At 36.6% G+C, this 22,651-nt stretch overlaps 1 protein-coding gene across 1 annotated transcript in view; it reads left to right on the top strand.

The window, feature by feature from the left end:
- ADCY8 (adenylate cyclase 8) overlaps nucleotides 1–22,651 on the top strand; it is a 123,281-nt gene that overhangs the window by 79,880 nt on the left and 20,750 nt on the right. Inside the window, exons 8-12 of the mRNA XM_082755464.1 lie at nucleotides 394–591; nucleotides 7,852–7,952; nucleotides 15,220–15,421; nucleotides 19,210–19,302; nucleotides 20,924–21,096. Coding sequence (XP_082611590.1) covers nucleotides 394–591; nucleotides 7,852–7,952; nucleotides 15,220–15,421; nucleotides 19,210–19,302; nucleotides 20,924–21,096 — 767 coding nt within the window. The remainder of the gene's footprint in view (nucleotides 1–393; nucleotides 592–7,851; nucleotides 7,953–15,219; nucleotides 15,422–19,209; nucleotides 19,303–20,923; nucleotides 21,097–22,651) is intronic.

The raw sequence follows: 22,651 nt of genomic DNA, 5'->3' as shown, positions 1-22,651 counted from the left end.
TGTGTCTTCTGTTTCTGTAGCTTCCATTCTAAGTTGTGAAAACACACCACTGAGTTCAATGCCCTGTTGTGATTTTGGTGTGAACTCCCCTTATGCATGCTATGTATCTAATAATCTAATGATTATGTATCAGAATCTGGAAAGGAGATTGTACTCCTAATATTCAGTACAACAACAAACCTTGTAGCCTGTTTAAACTGGACTTTAAAGTACTCCCCTTAATGTACTGTATGTGTTTAGTGGAACAGACATATTATTTTACACTTCTGTAGATTTCATCAAATGAATTGCATGGAATGCTGTAATGGTTTGCAATGCAACATGATCTAAAACATTGCATTTTAACCCAAGGGGACCAGCAGGTTTATTCTGTTTGCATGTGCTTTCCCCTAGACTCTGGCTGCCCTAACAAGAAATTCAATAAATCTGCTTCCAAACCATCTTGCACAAGCTTTGCATGTCCAGTCTGGGCCTGAGGAAATTAACAAGCGAATAGAGCACACCATCGACTTACGGAGTGGCGATAAATTGAGAAGAGAGCATATCAAGCCTTTTTCACTGATGTTTAAAGACTCCAGCCTGGAGCACAAGGTAGCTGGGTCTTGGTAGCTGAATTATTTGCTACTCAAATTGCAATAAATGTCCACTGAAATAGAGAAGCTCTAGGTTCTAGCTTTCATTGTTTCTTTTCTGGTTTTGTTCTTTTTCATTTTGTTTCAGTTTTCAGAAGATGGGACTGATCTAGAGGTCATAATGGACACTGTCATGATGCAGGTGTTACAGTGCTTCAGTGATTATATTTCATTGCTGGAAAATGCCTACATTGAGCAAACTCTTCTTCTGAAAACAATAAAAGCTACTTGCAGGTTTCATTTGTTGTGTAGTACAAGCAGTTTTCCATCATATGACAGGTTGCTTTGGCATAAATGGTGATTGAGCATATTAATATACTGACACTTCTATTCAAAATAGATATCTATATTTATATAGATATGTGCCTCTCATTTACTAGCAGAATCAATCTGGTCTCCTCTAGTCAGCCACTGTTTATTTCAAGTCAAAATTAATGTCAACTCTTTGCTTTAAACACCACTTTTTAACATCTGCTTTTAAGAGGTAAATGTTGTTCTTGTTTTTGTTGCTTCTCAGCAGCAATATGATCTCACTAATTTCTGTTTTAGTCCACATCCATATATAAGCTTTAAGCTAAAAAGAGAAAGGCAGGGGGAAAAGTTTACTTGCAAGCTGAGTGGGAGAGGTGCTGCATATGATTTCATTGACTTGCATGCTATTGAAATGCAGTAACAGCAGGCCTATGATATGATGTGCACTTAAACTGAAAAGAAAAGAAAAACAAAAAAAAATAATTGCAAGTCTGAAGGCCTACACCACCATCACTTTTCCACCGGAAAACAGACTATTTTGCTTGACTTACAGGAGACTAGTCCTCAGGTGGTATTAATGGTGATCGCTTCATGAAAACCACTGGAAAAGGAAAAGTCTGCTTGAAGTGTATCAAAGTCCTTATTTTAAAAGCAGCCTATAGAAGGAAAAATATATATATATATATATATTTTTTTTTTTTTTTTGCTTAAAAAAGGGAAAGATTCTATTTCCCCATGAGGATATTTATGATTCTGAGACACAAGGTAAAATCCCACAAGGTATCAATGCCACAAAAAAATGCAGTTATTATGCAAAGCTGTCAAGAACCCAGATTTCAACAACAGCTAAAGAAAGGGCTGTGGCTGAAACCATACTTCTCTTAGCAGGACAAAAGCAGCCGATGAAGAAAATTTCCCCACCTGTCTAGTGACACTGTACCAGAAAAGAAGCCAAAATTATCAGGGACAAAATTATCAGGGACATTTATCTTGATAAGATAAATAATATGACTGTGATATAGTGGTTGAAAGCTTCTTTTGGTGTGGTTCTCTGGATCACATGCTCTGGTCCAAGACCTGTTTGTAAACGCTATATGAAAAAGACATTAACACTAGTATTAGGCTTTGGAGCAGGAAGTTAAATTTAGGATTTCTGATATCCTGCTAATTAGCATTTAAAGGTCTAAAAGTCACGAGCAGTCTTTAATCTTTTAAAGACAACAGGTAAAAAGATAAGATAGAAAAGTCTGGATATAACAGAATAATCAAGAAGGTGGGGGATCGTGTATTAGATTTTTTTTGTGTGTGTAAAAGAAGAAACAGCCTGGTCACAACCAACTTGCTGAGTAAAGCAATGATGAATGATGGATACTGAATGATGAACCCCACTTTACATTGCTATTTAATAAAAACAAGTCCTCAACATAGGCTGAAGCAAATGGACACTGCCCAAAATCAGATTCTATGTTCAGAATCCCAACTCTCTTGTGATTTTGGACCTCATGATTAACATCCTTATGGAAAATGTAGACAGTCAGGTTAGAATTTCATTAAAATGCAATTTAGGCAAGGGGGGGGGGGGGGAGGGGGGGTAGAATGGGCAAAACCATGCCCTAATCTATGACATTTCATAGGTCATATTTTAAATATTAATAAGGTTTATGATTACTTCTGGATATCAAAAAGTCTATTAAAAAGCCAACATTTTTATCAGTTTTGATACATTTTCTTCTCAGTGTAATATTTCCAATGCCACCCTATGTTAAAAGACTTGGAAAGTAGTTCTTCCATTCAATATTTCCTTTCATTCAATATTTCCCTAGGTATTTCCTATTTCTCTTTCTGTCCTCTGAATTGAGCTGATTTTTTTTTTTTTTTTTCACTGCACAGAAATAAGTTTTGGTTTTATTTCTTTTAATGTCAACACTGTTTTAGTTGCTCTGGTTCGCCCATCTCTAATGACTAAATAGTTGTCAGCCAGCAAACTTCTTGCTTGTATTGAGTGTGCAAAGACACCATGAGTGTGCTCAGAGAAAGTTGAGGGTTGCATTAGGATGTAAAGGGATGATGTGGGTTAAGGAAAGATGAATTGCAATGTATTCTTTGTTATGGTCAGGTATTTGTAACAGGCATCTGCCTATAACAGGGGACAATGTAGACAATGTCATTCCCTTTCTTCCTTGTTAGCCCATACAGTAGTTACAGGTTGTCCTGATGGCCTTAGTGTTAAACTATAGAACACAAACAATCATGAAAAAAACAACAGGGGAAATGTTTTCAACAGACAATTGTCAAAGACAACTCCATGTTGTCTTATATTACTATTTGTCTTATATTACTATTGTCTTATATTACTATTACTATCAGTTTCTTCCTTTCTCCTCTTGCCCATTCAGGAAGCAAAAGAAGCTCAGATTAGAAGCCCCCCTCTGGTCTCTCTGTTAGAAAGAACCTATAAAAGGTTCTCTCTAACCTTTCAGTCTGGAATTATGCTTTCTTCTAGTCATTAACATTTTGCAACTGCTTACCATGACCTTCTACATCAGCCTCATGAGGTGTCCCCTGTAGTGTTGCTGAGCAAAAAGAGTATAAGTCTGTTGGCCTCCTATCTCACACTGCCATTTCCATTTGCTGCCAGTCACCATCAGCTCAGCACAGAAGCAGCTGTAAGTCAGATATAACTCTGAAATAAAGGAACTTATCTTATGTAAAATATTGCACCCTCACATTTAGACATCACAATTTTGGGCAGTACTTGTATCTGCCTAATACTTATTTATTTTACCTGCAAATACTTCTCACAGCAGACCTCACAGTTATTCAATATGTAGAACGAGTACCCATAGTGGATCTCCCCACCATGCACTGGTGCATTAATGGTGTTCAGTCAGTATTGTGTTAATGCTCTGTAACCACAGAGAACTGAGTAACCATATGAACAATACTCTATATTTCTTTCTCCTGCATTTGTAACAGGACTACTCTGCATTGGGATCATAAGCATTTTTGGGTGGCTTGAATGGATCTCAAATGGACTTATGCTGGCTTTTTCACCTGCCTGCATTTCTTATACTTTTATTCTTATTCTTTTATTCTTATTCTCATTGCAAAGAAATTGTGGACAGCAGATTTACACTAGTACTGAAAGTGCTGATTTACTTCTTTTGAGGTTTAAATGGTAATATATATATATATAAATATATTTTCTGGAAACATCATGCCCAGAACTACCATGGGAGCTAGCACAGCTCCCAGTTTGCAACAGTTTAAATCATTTGTAGATGACAGCAGTTTAAGCCAGTGATACATCTTCCCATTCCTCTCTTATCTTATTGCTTTTATGTCCTTCTTGGTGATAGCATAAATGTAGATTCCACAGCAATCTGCAATGATTGCATTAGTGAACAGGTTATATCCCTCAGGCAATATGCATATTTCCACATGAACTTGGTAAGAATACATTTTTCCGGGGATTTGTGCAAGATCCCCACCTGGTATATTTTATAGATTCTTTCTCCAAATGGACTAGTCATTATTAACCTGTATTTTACTCATTAGCACTTGATGGCTTGTTTAGAAACTAATTCACTCTCAATTTTGCTAGAGGCAATTTTCACAAATAGGATGTAGACAGATAGAGCAAGAGTCATTATAAGTATAGTACTTATAATGGTAGCATGAAAATACACTAAAGATTTTCAAACATGTAATGGCACATGGGGAAAATCTCCTTCTACTTTAGTTGATTTCCAAATATTAAAAGATGTCCTTAAGATATTCTACCATGATAACAATGACTTAGTAACACCAGTAGCATGTATTTTCAGATAAGATAAATCATAGAAACAAGGTAAGAAATGTTGCATTCTGGTAGAATTTTTGTTAAGGAGAGTTTTCAGTGTAAAGATCTGTATAAAGATATCCTAAGCCCTCATGTGTGTTTGTATTGAGATCATAAATAAGACTGGGCTTAGAGGTGAAGTGTCTGTATTTTCTGTGAGATGAACATACTGAAAACATCAAAAGAGCTTTGAATTTCTCAGTACAGGTTATCTTAGGTTAAAATTAGACCTAAATATTTGAGTTTCTCTGTATAAAAAGTTCAGATGGGTGAGAAGTTAAATGACTAGGAAACAAACCTAGTCCATGCTGCATCCCATATCCTTGCAGAAATAAGCTTCACCTTTTTCCTTTGATCCAGAAACTTCCAGTGCAGAGCCAAGAAGCTCTGTAAGGAACACTTGGCAAATTTTGAGCCTGTTCAGCATCTTCTTTTCTGTTATTGATAAACAACGAGGTCCGTGTAGACTCTTTGTTCTTTTCAGAAGTTCAGCCATCCTTTTTCCTGCCTTGAGTTTCCATCTTCTTCTGTGCCTGCCCAGCAGAAGCTGCAGAAACTTTTCCAACAGCACAAATATCACTCTGGAAGCAAAAACAAAACAAAACAAAACAAAAAAATACTATCTCCCCTTTCATCCAAAAGAGCAACAATGAGCATAAAGCCAATCACCTTCCTACTTAGTGTGCATACACTGTAGGTGAACAGAGTAGGTGAATAGTACAGCCTATTGCATGTCCAGCACCTGCCTTCCAAGGAGCCCTGGGAAAAACGAAGAGGTGGTGAATCACAGAATCAAAGCATAGTTAAGGTTGGAAGGGATCTCTGGAGATCATCTAGTCCAACTTCTCTGCTCAACAAGGGTCCCCTGGAGCACATTACCCAGGGTTGTGTCCAGATAACTGTTGGATATTTCCAAGGAAGGAGACTCCACAATCTCTCTGGGCAACCTATCAGTGCTAGGTCACTCTCATAGTAAAGTTTTTCCTCAAAAAATGAGCAGCTTTACTTGGCAGAGAAAACTTGGTCTTATTTATTTGGGCCAAATTTCAGCTAGCTGGCTGAGCATGGATAAACAGTGCCATCCAACAGCTCAAAGTTCAAGACAAATGGTTCAAGTCCCTTGGGAATAAAGGAGGAGCTCCTGCTGCACGATAAGCAAGTCATGCCAGTTCGTGTAGGCCTGTGTGACATTGCAGCTACAGCTTTGATTGCAGAGTACGTCTCATCATGACTCTTTTTACCACTCTATTTTGCTCCAGCAGGCTATGTGCCTTTCCATATTTGTGGAAGAGTCTTGAGGCTTAATCTATTCTTAATGACTTCTCCAAGTTATAAAAGAATAGGCTGTTAGAGAAGTGCTATGTTTATCATGGGTGTTTGTGCTGTTTCAGAGACAATAACAATGCCTCATCACAACATTATTACTGATTAGACCACAGCATTCATCCTTTGACATAATGCTTGACACAACAAGCGATTCCACGTCTGTATTTCATTCAATTAATTTGCTATAATTTCTCTAAGTAATATTTGGGATTTAATGTTATATTTTAAGAAATGTGCCTTTCTTTCTCCCTTTGGTTCTTTTTGTGCCAGAACCAAAAAAGCCTAGGTCCATTATTCAAGCAGACTGATGCAGTTCTGTTTCCCTGCACATGAAATTGGGGTCAGTGCCTCTGTGCTTTCAGCAGAAAAATGAAGTGGAGTTGCCTTTGAGCACCATCAAAAATCATGTCAAAATGGTACTGCTTCTGAAAACAGAAGACACAGGGTATAATCATGGCAGAGGAGGATCCAAAATGAAAGGCATCAACAAACACATCTCTTACTCAAAGCAAATGTAAGCAGGGAAGAGAGAAGCCTTTTTCCCATTTCAGAAGCTTGAGTCTGTATAGTCTGTATGAGTCTAGACAGGATCTTCCTTCAAGAGCAGTTTAGCATTAAATGCAGAAGTACACATATGAACCCTCTCAATGCATGTTGCTGATACAGTTCTTAATTGCTTTTTATTTTTCTCAATTATAAAACTCTTTAGGCATTTATAACAGCAATTTGCTTTATTTTCAAACTTCTGGAGAAATATCCTGATATCAGATATTTCTTTGATTCTGGTTTACTTTTCTTCTGCACATGTAACTCTCAGATCCCTCAAAAGAGATTACATAAAATGGAGTTACTGTTCAGAGGAAGACAAATGACTGAGACAGGCTCCTATGGGATTGATCATTAGGTGAAGAAAATTTGTTGTCATCTCTATAGGATAAATACATCTACGGACAAATCTTCATCTGCCATAAATGATTAGAGTTTCATTAAATTAACAGTATTTAATATCAGCTGAAGATCCAGGCAACATTTCCACTTAATCTGATTCATTGCAATTTACTGATCCGCAATGATTTATTGATGTATCTGTTACTCCATTTCTGGGTAACTCCAATAAAACGGGAGCTTGCTAGCATTTTCAGTGGTCTGATATGCTGGGAAAAAAAATACCTTTACAATAAATGATAGCAATAATGCACTTCAAATGTTCTTTTACATAATAATACCCTCATTTTCTCCTTGGAAAATGCCCACATTGACAAGTTTCTGTACAGCCACTGGAAATGTCAGGATCCAGACATAACAACCTACATACTAGCTACAGAATGTCCCAAATTGGGTGCATTTAAAATAATTAAAAAAGAAAGCAGAATGGTATCAATATGGAAAGCACAGAGACAACTCTGTAATATAATGCATGCAGACAGTCACAGGATACTTTTGTATTTGCTTTCAGGTGAAGAAACCCACAATTCCTTTGGTGAAGCAATTATGTATTTAGTACTATATTCATCATCAGAAGCTGCTATCTATTCATTCGTTTTATGCAAATAACTTGGAAAAAGAGGCAGCCAACAAAACCATTTTGTAGTACAAATGAAAATTAGAGACTTGTGTTCAATAAGTATTTTACCAGCGTATTTGTGATTTATTTGTTGTTCTTGGATTTTAAAAAATAAATTCAGAATTACTGATTTATTAGCTCTTCCCCCAAACCTCACATATGCATCAGTCTTTATGAAATCACTGGGTCAACACCTAATTTGCTCTTCTTTATTTTTTTTTTTCTTTTTATTCCAGTATTCTCAAATGCGGGATGAAGTATTCAAATCAAACTTGGTGTGCGCATTTATTGTTCTTGTGTTTATCACCACTATCCAAAGCTTACTTCCTTCTTCCAGGTAAATATAGAAATATATTACTGTATATCTGAAGGTACTCTTGGGGAAATAATGGGATAACATTGCTAGCAGATATGGAATGAGCCAATAAACTGCTTGTTCCTCAAACTCTTTGGAAATATTTTTGCCCTTCCTCCTACCCCCTCTCCCCTCTTTATTATTTGCTTTTGTATCACATTCTCTGAAACTTCACATTTTCACGTGATAGACAGTAGTATCTATTGACATTATAATATTATGTTTTTAAGCAGAACTCCCACTGAGATAAGTGTGAACTTTGTCTTACAAAAGTTTGACGTGATATGGCCTGCTGCTTTCTGCGTTCAAGTAAAACGTGGTCTAGACTTAAAACTGTTCTTTACAAAGTGATAATCAGTGATTGTTTTGGTTTTGTTTCTTACATGCTACATTAGAAAGTCGTACTGTTGCGCTTTGTTGCTAATGATATGTATTACCCAGCTGAGGAAAGCAATCTTTTGCCCTTAAGACGTAGCAGCAGCAAATGATCTGGTAGACCTTTTCCCACTTCTGCTTCTGTCTGGGGCTGACCAAGCAACAAGTTCCTATCAAAGTGAAGAAACTGACACAGCTGTAACCTATATGTTCACATGCATAACATAGTTAAGCCCACCAATTGGCCATTTAGCCTACTACTTAACAAAACAAGATTATATGTAAGTACAGTTGGTTTTCTAACATCATAGCAAAGCCAGCAAGCCACTAATCCCATTTGGTCTTTGAAAAAGTGCTCAGATGGAAATGCCCAGATGAGCATAATTGTCAGGTGGTTTCTACCACTCAGATGAACATTAGTTTATGGCTTCCTGGAGAATGACACTGAAAATGCACTACTTGTATGTGAAATAACAAACTTATGTTACAATCATCCAGCAATATATCTTGGATCATGTTTAGAAGGACTTGTTCACCATGTTTATGTCACAGAATAACAAAACAGTGATTGGATGCAGGTTGGCAATTGCATTCTGCAGCAGTGGTATACCATGTATTCCATAGTTGTTCCTTGATGGGAATGTACACAGAGTAATGTCTGACCTTGCACTGCTCCTTATGTGCTATATTGCTCTAATAGAAGAAAGTTTGTTTGCTTGGCTAAAGTCTTTCTCCCAATGCACATTTAAAATTTTTCACTTCTGGTAGCTGTTATTTTTGCTTTTTCTCAGTATGCACAAGATTTATGGATCTTATTAATGGAACCTGTTTTCTAAAATTATTTCTGCTGCTATATCAATCACTACTATACCAGCAAAAATACATGACATTTTTTCTATCTGCACAAATTCATCTCTGTTAATTCTCATGACGGTATCTAGTGCCATTGGAATAAGAGGAGAAGGAGTCACATAGCTTCAATGCCTGCAGCTGTCTCTCATTCTGATTTCCCATATTGCACAGTAATTTGGGTTTTCCCATGTATTTCACAAATTCTTTGGACTTTTTTGTCACTGAATATTAAACAGGCTGCAAAAATAATAAATGAAAAAAAAAAAAAACACAAATAAATAAATAAATAAATAAATAAAAACTTTAGATATTTCCTATATTATTTCCTACAAGATAAGATAAGCAGAGGTTTTTGAACAAAATTGTGGAACCTTGGCCCCAGGATCACCTCAGAAATTGGTTAATAGAACCTGGGAAGATATTTAGAGGAAAGACTAACTACCATTATCCCTTTGAGAAAGAGGATCTGAGCAAGTACACAGGTACTTCGTGGCAGTTCTGATGTCCTTTCAGAAGACCACTGTAAAGATTTAAGAAGGAAAATTTTGGTCTTCATTTTTTCAAGTTCTGATACTTTACTTCAGAAACATGTTTCAGTTTTCAGTCTTAATAAAACATAACTGTTAAATGAGGAGTGTTCAAAAGCTGAGCAAAGTGGGAAAAAAAAAAAAAAAAAAAAAAAAAAAGAAAAAGGATGAGGGGATTTGAGAAAGAAGATTTATTTAAAGGTATTGAATGAGGAAATAAGTTCAGATAAGTTCAGATTTCTAAAATTTCTCTTCAAAAACCAATTCCACTTATGAGTATAAGCACATGAACAAGCACATGAATGGATTTGGATTCAGACAATCTTAAACACTTACGTTTATACTTCTAGTAGATATCAGAGAAGTACCATAGGAGCACAGCATGGATATCATTTACACGGTAAAACTAACAAACTGTATAATTCACACCCCTCATGGTAACTTACCCTATCAACATATTTTAGAGCTTTTCAATTTATGATTTGGTGCTTTGTTGTGCAGGGATGGAATTATGTATTTGTTTAAGTGCATTTGAATATTTTGCTAAGCTGAGTCTTTTGGGAATTTCTGGAAACATGGTAAAAGAAACATTATTTAAATCATCATAAAGTATATCTTACTAAGGGTCTTCAGAGAATTTCCCATGTAGGTTGCCTAGGTCTGTGTGTGTGCTAAAGAAGGTAATCATAGAATCACAGAATTGTTTTAGCCCCCTAGTTTTAATAGGAGGGCGGCAAGGAGCATTGATCCTGCAATGGGGGCTTCTACGTGGGCTTTTGGCAGTCAAAGATGTAGGCCGTATAGTGGGGCTTTTACTATAAATGCTATGAGTAGTGCTAGACCTGAGAGGATGCTTGTTCATGAGGTGGATAGGGTTGGGTGGGTTAGTTCTAGGGTTGGTAGGTGTAGGGTGCCGATTTTTACGTATAGGTGTATGATCGTGATTAGAAGGGGTAGTGAGCTTACTAGTGTATAAAATAGCAGGTAGGTGCCAGCGCTGAGGCGTTCGGGTTGGTTGCCCCATCGTGTGATTAGAATTAGCGTTGGGATAAGTGTGGCCTCGAATGCAATGTAAAATAGTGCTAGTTCTGTGGTGGAGAAGGCTAGGAGGATAAATGGTTGGACTATGATTAGGGTTGAAATGAAGGTTCGCTTTCATGACAGGGGTTCTTGTTGGAGGTGATTTTGGCTTGCTATAATTATAAGTGGGAGTAGTCAGCAGGATAGCACTAGGAGGGGGGAGGAGATTTGGTCGATTCCTGTTCAATGGGACAGGAATTTATGGGGGTAGTAGGTTGGGATCAGCCATTGGAGGCTGAGGGCAGCGATCAGTAGGCTGTAAATAGTAGTGTTAGTCCATAGGAATTTTGGCGGGGATAGGAGGGCTGTTGGGAGGAGTATGATTGTTGGTAGAATGATTTTTAGCATTGTAGCAGGTTTAGGTTATGTAGTTGATAGGAACCTATTTGACCTTAAAGATCATCTAGTTCCAACCCCCTGCCATGGGCAGAGATGCCACACAGTAGATCATGGAGGCCCAGGGCCTTATCCAGCACTTCACCAAGCAATTTCAAAAAGAACAAAGACTAACTTTACTTAACATAAAAGTTAACTTATCTTTCTTTTATTATTACTACTATGTAGGGGAGTTGCAGAATTTTATTTCAGTTTATATATGTCTCCTGCGCGATAAATACTGGATTCATTCATACTTTCCCCTGACAGGATAGGTACCTCACAGAATTTAAGAATCTTTGCAGTAGCTTTCATGCTTTGAAACATTGGGTCATTACTCTAAGTGACATAAATTAATGCCATATTTCTATTGTAATTATCTTCTATGAAGCCATTAAGTTACATTGCCAACTTTGCAGTGATTCATCTTTTACATCTGAAAGGCTTGGGAGTTTGATTCTTCTCCTGCAATAAACTTTCTATATGCTCACATGGGTAACAGGTCATACTAGAGCAGACTTCTGTGCTACTCTTATTTCTGACAGTTTTTCACTGGGTTATTCTTCTGAGGGGAGCAAAATAGTTTTCAAGTTATTTATTTAAAACATCTGCATCCTTTGTCTTACATAAATTTTCCTTCTGGCTCCACAACTCTTGATTTACGACTGTGAAAGGAAGAGGAAAGGCAAAAAGCTCATTTCAAACTGACATTAGGGGACCCCTGGAAAAAAAAAAATAAAAATCGCTTGTCCTTAAATTGCTTCTTCAATGAAAAGGGAATCTATCCCATGCACTTCTGAGAGAAGTTCTTAGACAGAAACATATTATGTCTTGTTCCTTTTCTTATAACCTCTGTTATATCTTTGGCTGCACTTGATCCTATCAGCATGCTGCCAATATAATCTTTACACAGATACTGGGCTGATTCTCTGGGACTTCTTAGGTGTGCACAGTTTAGTTTTGTTTTTATCATAAGCAGACTTGGATAAGACAAACACATCAATATCTAACAGAATAGCTACAACAGAAGAATTCTTGTTCCCTACATATTTATTATAAACAAATACAAAGCCATGGTTTCTCAGGTGCCTAGGCAGGTAGCGTTGCATTTTGGATTGATATCTCAGTCTTAGGTCCCTAGCTGCTCCCTGTATTGTATCATAATACAATAACATTTGGTCTTAAATGTGTAGTGTGACAGTCCAAAATAAGAACTCATGTTTTGTGTCCTCAGCTTTGACATCTTGAGTCTTGACCTCAATCTTTTTGAAAGCTTTATTTTGGTTTCATTTAAAGCTGGGTCAGCTTAGGTCTGCTGTATTGGACACATATGCATGAATAGGCTGTCTATCCACATCTGAGTCATTAATAGAAACTCTCAGTTCCAAAAAGGATCTCAGTCATTTAGCTACTGCAAAATATTGTAGTAGTGTAGGAAGCCAAAAGAGTTTATTTCACATAACTTTTGAAACCCAGAGTCCATGCCCTAGGTTCAAAATATAACCACTGGAGAACAAGTCAGTCAGTGGACCTCAAGGTGCCTTTCAGCTGAATAAATATGAGACCGCTATGCAGTGAGATGAATATTCTAAACTACATAGCTCTCTTAATGAGCTCTCTTGACTCTCTTGTAGTTCTCCATGACTATTGTGCAGCTTTTTCCTGGCTTTATTGTCTCTTCCTTGACTACATTGCTGTCTCTTAAACATATTAATGTTGTTTGTTTGTTTGTTTCACAGTATAGTCTTCTTTCATGGAAACTGTACTATTTCTTGCCTCTCTATATAGTAGTGAGAGAAAAACTAGAATATTTTGTGTCCATGAACTATCAGTTCCATGAAGAAAAGGCTTCTATCTCCAGGACTGTTGATTTCACACATATCTCCTTTTTCCTGTACTCCATTCATAAGAATATCCTGAGTGTATCCATGAACATATTTTGCTCTTACAGTAACCATCAGTGGCCTTCTGTGTATTTTCACAGACAGAAGCTGTTCTCAAAGCATTGTCACATAGCCTGCTTGGTGTCATTGGGACTTTCAGTGAATCTTGAGATTCTTGTGACGAAACTTTCAGTTCTACAGGATGAAATCTGTGGTTTCTGTTCCAGTCTTTTTTTCTTCATTATTCTCTCTTCCCAAATACAATTTGTTTTCTCTGGCTACATTGTTCTTTCCTTCAAAATTCTGAATAAGCTTGCCGAAGGAATGGAACATTTCTGGGAAGCTTCACTGTGTTCTGTGTTCATCACATACAAACTTTTGCAAAGACTTGTAAGAGTGAAATGCTGAAACAAATGTAAGATAACATTGTGTACTGCTAGTACATCATGAGAAGAGTTTCAAAACTAATATTACCACATGGAAGCTCAAGGGACATTAATGTGTAAACCATTTTATTTCAGTTCATTAGGGAACAGAGCTTCCATTTTGGTATTTTTCATATATTATTTCAAAATGTTTTGTAATTTGGTACTACAAAAAACAAACAAACAAACAAACAAAACAAAAACACTATAATCTTATGTATATAACACCTTTTCTCTTTATTATCTATTGAGCTATTATTTTTTTCTGGACTCCTACACATATAAGCCATAGCTTAGATCCAGTTCAGAATTTGCTCTGCTAAATCCAAATCTGAATAGCCTGAAATTGAGGACAATTCCAGGTAAGTTGAAATATAGCCTACTTGGATTCAGGGAGTGGATATGGCTGATCTAAACATACTGACAAACTAGGATAGAAAAGCTGTAGTGATATTTTCACTGCACCCTTAAATTTGTCTTGCAATAAGGCCCAAGCATAGGGGTAGTGTTATACCTTACTCAACAAGATGAGGAATAGTGGATGTGTAGTCAAACCTGAATCTGAAGATAAAACTTACTGTTACAGAGGGTTTAAGAAACAGAGTACATCTCACCTATGTACATCTCACCTACACTTAGACACCTGGAATTGCAGAAGTCTCTCCGGAATGTTCTGTTGAACATTCCAGAGTGGAGCAGTGGAGTTACTTTTAATTTGCATAGGTTTAATTGAAATAAAAATCTTTGGGAAAAGAGATCTGAAAGGACAATAACTGGCAGAAACAGGGACAATAAACTTGATTTATGAAATGCTGAGTGCTTTGTTCTCAGTGAATTAAAACAATTTACCACATTTCTCAGGCATGTCAGTTACTTGATTGACTTCATGTCCCAGATTTAAGCAAGAAAAAAGGAACAAATTTAGAAAAATATAATGAAAGATTGATGAGAAGAAATTCTGGTTTTAATGGTTTACTCAAAGGAATTTAATTGTCTATTCAATGTACACATTTAACAATACTTGGATAAGGATCACATTCACACAAATGAAGTTTTTAGAGTATGACAAAGGACATGTTTTATTTTAAAATGTTTGGACCTCAGAGCATATTTTCATCTGATTTATCTTTTGAATGTCTTTCATAAAAACAGTAGATCAGTTTGTTCGTTTGTTTTGAAATCGATGACATTCTTAACCACAGTTGACCCACTATTAATTAAAATTAGGAAAATCTTGCATTTCTGTAATTACCATATTCTGACATGCCAGAAATCAGGCTACATTGTTTTAATGGTCATTTCTGAGTTTATAGTTTGAGACCGAAAATATAGTATAATTTTAAGACACCTGTGTTGTGCAGTATACAAAATATCACTCTTCCAAACTGCCCACAGAAAACTAGCCTACTGGGGTAGGGAAGCATTTCATACACAGGTGGACCCTAGATAGACAGACAGAGGCAATGGCAGCAATTTCCCTGGCTTATTTCTTCAACAGCAGTTTCTCAACAAGAAAACAAGTGAAACAGTAACAGATCTATGGAACATGTCTCTGCCTCTCTCTCTCTCTCTCTCTTTTTTTTTTTTTTTTTTTTTTCCTTTTTTCCTGGAGTAATTGTCTCAGATTTATGAAAACTGATTTTTCCTGAAGCCAACTGTTTGCACATTTATTTTTATTAGCAGTGGTATTGTGATGTGGTTTAATGTTGGGTTTTCTTATTTTTCTTCCCAGGGTGATACCAATGGTCATTCAATTTTCTATTCTGATTATGCTGCACTCCGCTCTTGTGCTAATCACCACAGCAGAGGATTACAAATGTTTACCCTTAATGCTCCGGAAAACTTGCTGCTGGATTAATGAGACCTACTTGGCCAGGAATGTCATTATATTTGCATCTATTCTGATTAATTTTCTTGGAGCCATCATAAATATTGTAAGCTTCATAGGGAACCAAGGTCTATTATACAGGAAAATATGATTTATGAATTATTAAGCTTGCTAAAGGACTTGCTAACTAATGTGTTTATAAGCCAGATATCATTTAAATATAAAAGGCAAAGTACCACAGCTTCAGGAAATTCAGACTGTTGTTTAAACTATGTTTTTCTGAAATATGTAATTATTTCTCCTTCATAAGGATCATCTATTTTTAAAACCCTTCTGCCATTTTCTGTTCAATATATCCACGGTTTGAGAATGATTCACAATTTTCTGACATTCTGATATACTTTCTTAAAGACCGTTAGTCCATAGTGCTTATAGGTATTAAATTCCTCATCTCACAGTTCTATTAATTAGATTACTAAAAAATATGAAGAGTGAACAAAACCAGAAAATACCTATAGGGAAAGGATAGAGCAGGTGAAGTTGGGCCAGTAACCTCAGCATAGGAGAAAAGTTTACAAGCCTAAAGGGGTTTTAACAACTCCTTTCAGTCCAGATTCACTTTAGCTGAAGTATCAAGCTATGGTCATGGTCACTCTCAGCTTCCTTTATAGTCAGTGCAGAAAAACAGGTATCCCCAAAGATGTCTTTTAATCATACTGGTCCCAATAACGATATTTTCCTCTCTCCACTATTGTCATGGTTTAACCCGGCCAGCAGCTAAACACCACACAGCTGTTCGCTCACCCTCCCCCCTCCCTCTCTGGGATAGGGGAGAGAAATGGGAAAGTAAAGCCCATGAGTTGAGATAAAGACAGTTTATTAAGACAGGAAAATAATAATAAAATTAATAATAATAACAATAATAATAATAACAACAATGATGATAATAGTACTACTACTAATAATGTGTACAAACAAGTGATGCACAATGCAATTGCTCACCACCCGCTGACCGATGCCCAGCCTAACCCCGAGCAGTCCAGTCCCCCTCCCCCAGCTAGCCACCCCTATATATTGTTTAGCAGATGGTATGGAATACCCCTTTGGCTAGTTTGGGTCAGCTGTCCTGGGTCTGTCCCCTCCCAGCTCTTGCTGCACCCCCAGCCTGCCCGTTGTCAGGACAGAGCAAGAAGCTGAGACATCCTTGGCTTGGTGTAAGCATTGCTCTGCAGCAATTAAAACATCGGGTCATTATCAGCACTCTTCTCATCCTAAGCCAAAACATAGCATTCTACCAGCTACTAGTAAGAAAATTAACTCTGTCCTAACTGAAACCAGGACAACTATCCACACTAGGAATGTGGTCTGACTGGTCTCCTAAAGTACATGTCTCCACTAAGTCCCAGGTATAACAAATCTAGACCAAATTTTATCAGCATATCTGTGAGAAAAGGCATATACCAAATTTTGTTTCACAACTGTGCTTGGATAAAATTATTGCTAACTGAATACTGTCAGCCTGGCTGACATGCCATTTTTACCATGTAAAGGAGTAACACAGGTGCAAATACAATAAAGCCCTGATTATCCAAATGTCATTAGAAATAAGAGACAGCTTTGCATGAATTAGGCAGATAATAGTATCAGACAACCTGGCAGGTATTGAAACCTGAGTCAAGAAGACAGTAAATATCTCACTGATAGATTAAAAAATAACATTTTTATCACACCTACTTCTTCTAAGGAACCTTTTGGGTATGGATGCAGCTGTGCTTTTTCATCTGAATTTTGTTCTTCATAGATATTTATTACCTTAAGATTAGACCAAGAAAGCATTTAATGACAATAGAAATAATAGCAACTATAACAGTACAGGTTACCAATATGCTAGAACTGAACATGTGTCTTGGTTTATTTGTGATACCACACTGTCACTGATAGGAGAGTCATTTGGAGAAAGAAGAATGTCACCACTGAGAAAATACAAATACGGTCGATGACAGGAAGTTCAATAGGGCTGAAAATTTCCTAAAGATAAGGACAGTGCTACATTATAGTATAGATCACTAAGGTGTGTTGTATAATGTAGAGGTTTTTAAACCGTGTTTGACAAATATCTGTCAGGAAAGATTTTGGTATAATGAATCCTGCTCTTGGAACAAGGCAACCAAACCCAAATTTCTATCGATATTATGATAACAAGATTTTCTTCATGGTTTGTTGCGGATTATTTTTGAAGATTGTGACCACTGTAATCATGTGTGATGGCTAATCCAAAAATAGTCTTAAGAAACGTAATTGGTTTTACTCTTATGCCAGTGGGCTTCTATAAGGCAAGAAATAGTTACATTTATTGTCTTATATTCAGAATTGTAGTGATTTGAGGCACTGGGACCTGACCTCTACAAGAAACCATAGCATTTATACAATATATAATTAATTTATATGAAAATGAAACCTGCCTTAATAATACTTTATCTACTTCCTGCAGACCACTAAACAGGTGATTTCTATGAAGCAACCACTTGTTTCCATATGGTGGACTGCAACACTGTAGGGACCAATGTGGACTTAAGAGTAGGTAATGCAAGGTCAGCCTTGCAGCTATGCGCATACACTGAGTTCAAATTCAGCCAGCTGGAGGGAAGTAAGGCTCAGATACATTCTAACAAAATTTTTTGTTTTCATCAGATGGGCATATATGATTCTCTATATCAACTACATTCTTATCATTAAAACATTAGGAAAAAAAAAAAAAAAAAAAGATTATTATCCTGAATATTATTTAGAGGCACCCAGAGATGGCACTCTGCCTTGTAGAGAGGTGCTATACACCTCATGAGTTTGCAGAAGTTATCTTTATCCGTTGTCATGCAAGACTGTACAGAAAACCTAGAAAATGTTGCTGCACTTCAGAGATGGCTGAGTTGCTGAAAGAATAAACAAGAGAGTTCCAAGCTCAAAATTAATTACAATTTAATGTTAATCAATTGGGCTTCATTAAACAAACTATCTAACTGTTAGAAAGAGGGACAAGGGAACTAGTTTGTACATACCAGGTTGATGAAATGACCTAGTATAAACATCCAGATTGGATTAATATATGTGATGGGAAACTCCATCTGCTTTGACTGTCAAAACATGAAAACATTCATGATATTTTTTTCCTATGTTCTAAGACCATGATATATTACGATTCAACACTGATGTCGTATTTATATTTAATACAGCCAGTCTGAAATACTATTAAAATAATGCGGGTCATAACAGTAAAATGTTGTATTTTCTGAAATTCTCCTAGATAGTATTCTCAAAAACATTGTATCACGAACCATTTTTCATTCCCTTACATTCTAGATGTCTCACTTACAATTCTGGGACCATGTTATTCTTTGACACATGGATGATGTCATGGGCTTTTTTCCCACTCCTACAAGGATAACTCCATCCATAACAACATGGCAGGAAAAACCTGTCTTCAAGCAAGTGTACACATACAGTTTGATTTTATGCTCACAATATAATTATGTTGTCTATAATTCATAGTAAAATATAGACATTATCACTTGATAGTTCTTAAGAGTCCAATGTCAGTCTTCTGAAACTCCTGGAGGAGCTCATCTTTCACCTTTAGGAATAGGATTGAATAGGAAGGCTACCCAGATGCTAAATGCCTGTAGTGTGAATAGTTTTCCCCTTTCCTTTTAATTCCCACTTTTCTGTCTTCATGCTGTCCATTTAGCCCTTGATGGCAGTTAGGAAGCTAGTATGGAGAGGAGCAGGTCAACCAATTCCACCCTTGAACCCAGCCAGACAGCCACACAAGCACGTAGTCACTAGCACACAATGTAGCCCTGATTTATTTATTTTTTTCCTTCTTTCCTTTATTCACAGCTATGGTGTGATTTTGACAAACCAGTGCCCCTGAAGAACCAGACGTTCAACAGTTCATCTGCATCTTTTGCAGACATCTGTTCCTATCCTGAGGTATTTCTGAGGATACTTTTGAATCTGAGGCACAGCTCTACAGCAGTTATATGGCGACTACTAACTAAAATCTATGACCACTAAAATAGTGGTGGTGGAGTCAGGTGCCTTAATAGGACTGTGAAGCTGAACTTTGTCATCTATCAATAGACTGGCAGAAGAAGTAGAAATGGGTTACAGAATGAATCAATCTTATGGCCTAATAGAACATTACAACCAGAATCTCAACCTAAAAATCTTAGGATATAAAGATTTTTATTGTCCTTGCTGTTCAGCCTGTATATATGCAGACAGCATTCAGCAGACAGCTGAAATGTGAGTAGACATGAGACACTGAGATGTGACAAGACTTGCATTTTAGTACAATAAAAGATTTTTTTTTTTTTCAATAAAAGTCATTAAGAAAAATGGAAACCCTCTCTGGCTAGTAATATCCTTGTTCATGCATGAAATCAGTGACAAGTCATTATTAAATGCTTTACCAAACTAAGTCCTCCAGCTTCCTTTCTGTAAGCAGCAGAATCTCATTTGCCCAAATTTTTAACTTTTGCTACCTCTCTTGTGTATTTAAAAATAATTGAAAACACATCCAGCAATGATCCAATGCACCAACTCAATAAAACATACTGCTTAATTCATAGGAAGCTAATGGAAGAGACTAATATTTTTTATCAATAAATAAATAAACACAATTTAAAAAAAAAAAAAAAAAAGTTATTTTAAATTTCCATTTGAAACAAACAAAAATTTCCTCTCTGTGATGAGCAATCTGATAGCAAATTCAATGGATTGGTCATGTGCATGTTGCTTAGAATGTCATATGCAACATATGGCAGTGTCATGATATTACCACAAATTGCAAAGGTGCACACTTTCCCAGAGGAACTATACTAAAGAAAAAAGTGCAGTCAGAAAACTGAATGCTGCAGTCTCTCCTAAGCCTGTATGATACGAGTTAATTTAAGCTACATGTGGACCATGTGTGTTTATGTTGCTATTTCAAATCTGAATAGCTTATGGCCATGATTGTTTTTCTATAGCTTCATGGTTTGCATTTAACAGATGACTGATCTTTGAGAAAAATGAGACAATGATGAGATTAGAAAATGAAGTCTGAAATCATTAGAAAATGATTGTAATAAACACCCAAACCTATGGTTTTATCCTCTCTTCAGGTAGCATGGGAAAAGGATAAATCAGGAATATGATTCTCCTGTCCTAATTAATGTGACTCCTGTGGAAGTTTAGGACCAAAGGAATAGAAGTGATTCCCACTGTTGACTTTTCATTAGCCAGCTACTACATAGAGCATTTCTCACTTTCTTCTTTTCATTATACAGGATGCCCTTTCCATTCTAATACTACGAAAATGCAACAAAGGTGCAAAAGACGATTTCTGCTAATATGGAGGTGTCATGCAAAACAAGAGAAGTTTTAATTAAACATTCTATATGAGCGCTTTGTTTCTATAGTAACCTGTACGCTAAGACTTACAAGAGCACCAAATTCGAGACCAATAGTTTTTGATACTTCTGGTCACTGGATCATTTATGCAAATATCAACGAAGTGAATGTATAATCACTAAGCACTAAAAGTAATTGACTGCTGTTTTCTCTTCAGTATTTTGTCTTCACTGGTGTGCTGGCAATGGTGACTTGTGCAGTCTTTCTTCGTCTCAACTCTGTCCTAAAACTGGCAGTACTTCTCATCATGATTGCGATCTATTCTCTGCTGACTGAGACCATCTATGCTTCACTTTTTCTGCAATATGACAACTTTAACCACAATGGAGAGTAAGTGTTCACAGCTTTCTTTAGGAACTGCTTTTTAACAAGGTAAAAGGTCAAGTCTTACCAGAGAATATACATGTTGGATGACATAAAGTAAAGAATAGGGTTGGTTACAAGAGGCATTGACTAATCTAGCAAGATTTCTAATGTGATTGATTTTTTTTCTCAGACCTTTTTATTTAAGTACTCATTTCATGAGGAAAAGTAAATATTGAGAAGGGATTATCTCTTAAGTCTCCCATAGTCCATCCATGTTGCCAAAAATATGTTATAGTGCATATACACCACTTGTTTCTAGTCCTAAATACTCCAGAAGTACTGATTTAAACTTTTGCCTCCAATTAAGAAAACAAGAGTAAACAGTTGATGTTTTAGGGGCAGGGTTTTACCCATATAAATCTCAAAATATAGCATACAGTTGCTAAAGATATAAGGAATACAGGGATGATCTCATTTTGTAGACTCTCCTGTTAGAAAGAGGAGCTGAAGAGCCAGTGGGAGGACAGAAGATCCACCACGATTTGCAGCTAGAGCTTCTCCAAGTGTTAAATAACTCTGAACCTAGAGTAGCAGTGATTTAGCTCATTCAGAAAAATACATCTTTAATCTGTAGTACTCGACCAGCTTGTACTGCTGCTTGTGCTTTATTTAAGTGCATGCCAGCAAAACCTGTAACTGAAGAGCTGCAAAAGCATAGAAAAGCATCCATTTGCACTGCAAGTAGTTCTCACAACAGCCATGTCTTTACACACAATAAGGCTTTGCACAAATATCTTTCCTTACTAGCTTCCTACAGTACCAAAATACTAATGGCTTGAGATGCAATTCCTTTTTCTAATCCTAGTTATGCTCTTATTATCTAATCATATAACACATAGTATATTCATGACAGAGCCCAGCAAATAAAACAAATGGCAGGAAGGAAATAATACTCTGACCAAGAGCATTAACTAGAAGTAGATATCATGGTCATTGTCTGATGATGTCATGATCATATTTTTTTTTCCACTAACTAAGCACAGCAAAGAAAATTTATGCTTGTGTGAAAATCTTCAGATTCAGAACAGTTTCTATTGCACATGGAAATAAAACTCTACAGGGACTTTACCACAGAGTAAAACACCCAGGAATATACTTCAGAGCAACCAACAGTCCAGGAGAACTGGACTCATCTCAGCTCAGATGCTCCACACTCAGGAAACGGACTTGAGTTTCACCTTCACATTAGAGAGCACAAGGTTCAAGGCCCTGTTTTCAGAAGCTTCCCTGTTTTCTTAGCTATACTAAATAGTTGAATAAAAGGTTTTACAACTTAATACAAAACTCATCTGTCTTATATATTTGGGGCTATAACTACATTACTACAATATCCAGTAATAGAGGCATTTGTAACTATTACCTTTGAGGTTGCTGCCCTCAGCCAGTGTATCAGAGTCCTTCCAGAATCCTGGGGAGGCCATATTTCATACAACTGCAAAATGGGAAAACACTTGAATTCAAAGTATTTAAATTCTTCATCAGACAGACAAGGTCAGTTCAGTTACCTCACTCCCAAGAA

The sequence above is a fragment of the Aythya marila genome, assembly GCF_965140915.1.
Source record: "Aythya marila genome assembly, chromosome: 2".
NCBI lineage: Eukaryota > Metazoa > Chordata > Aves > Anseriformes > Anatidae > Aythya > Aythya marila.
Note: the sequence above shows the minus strand (reverse complement) of the source record. Positions and strands in the feature narration are given on the sequence as shown.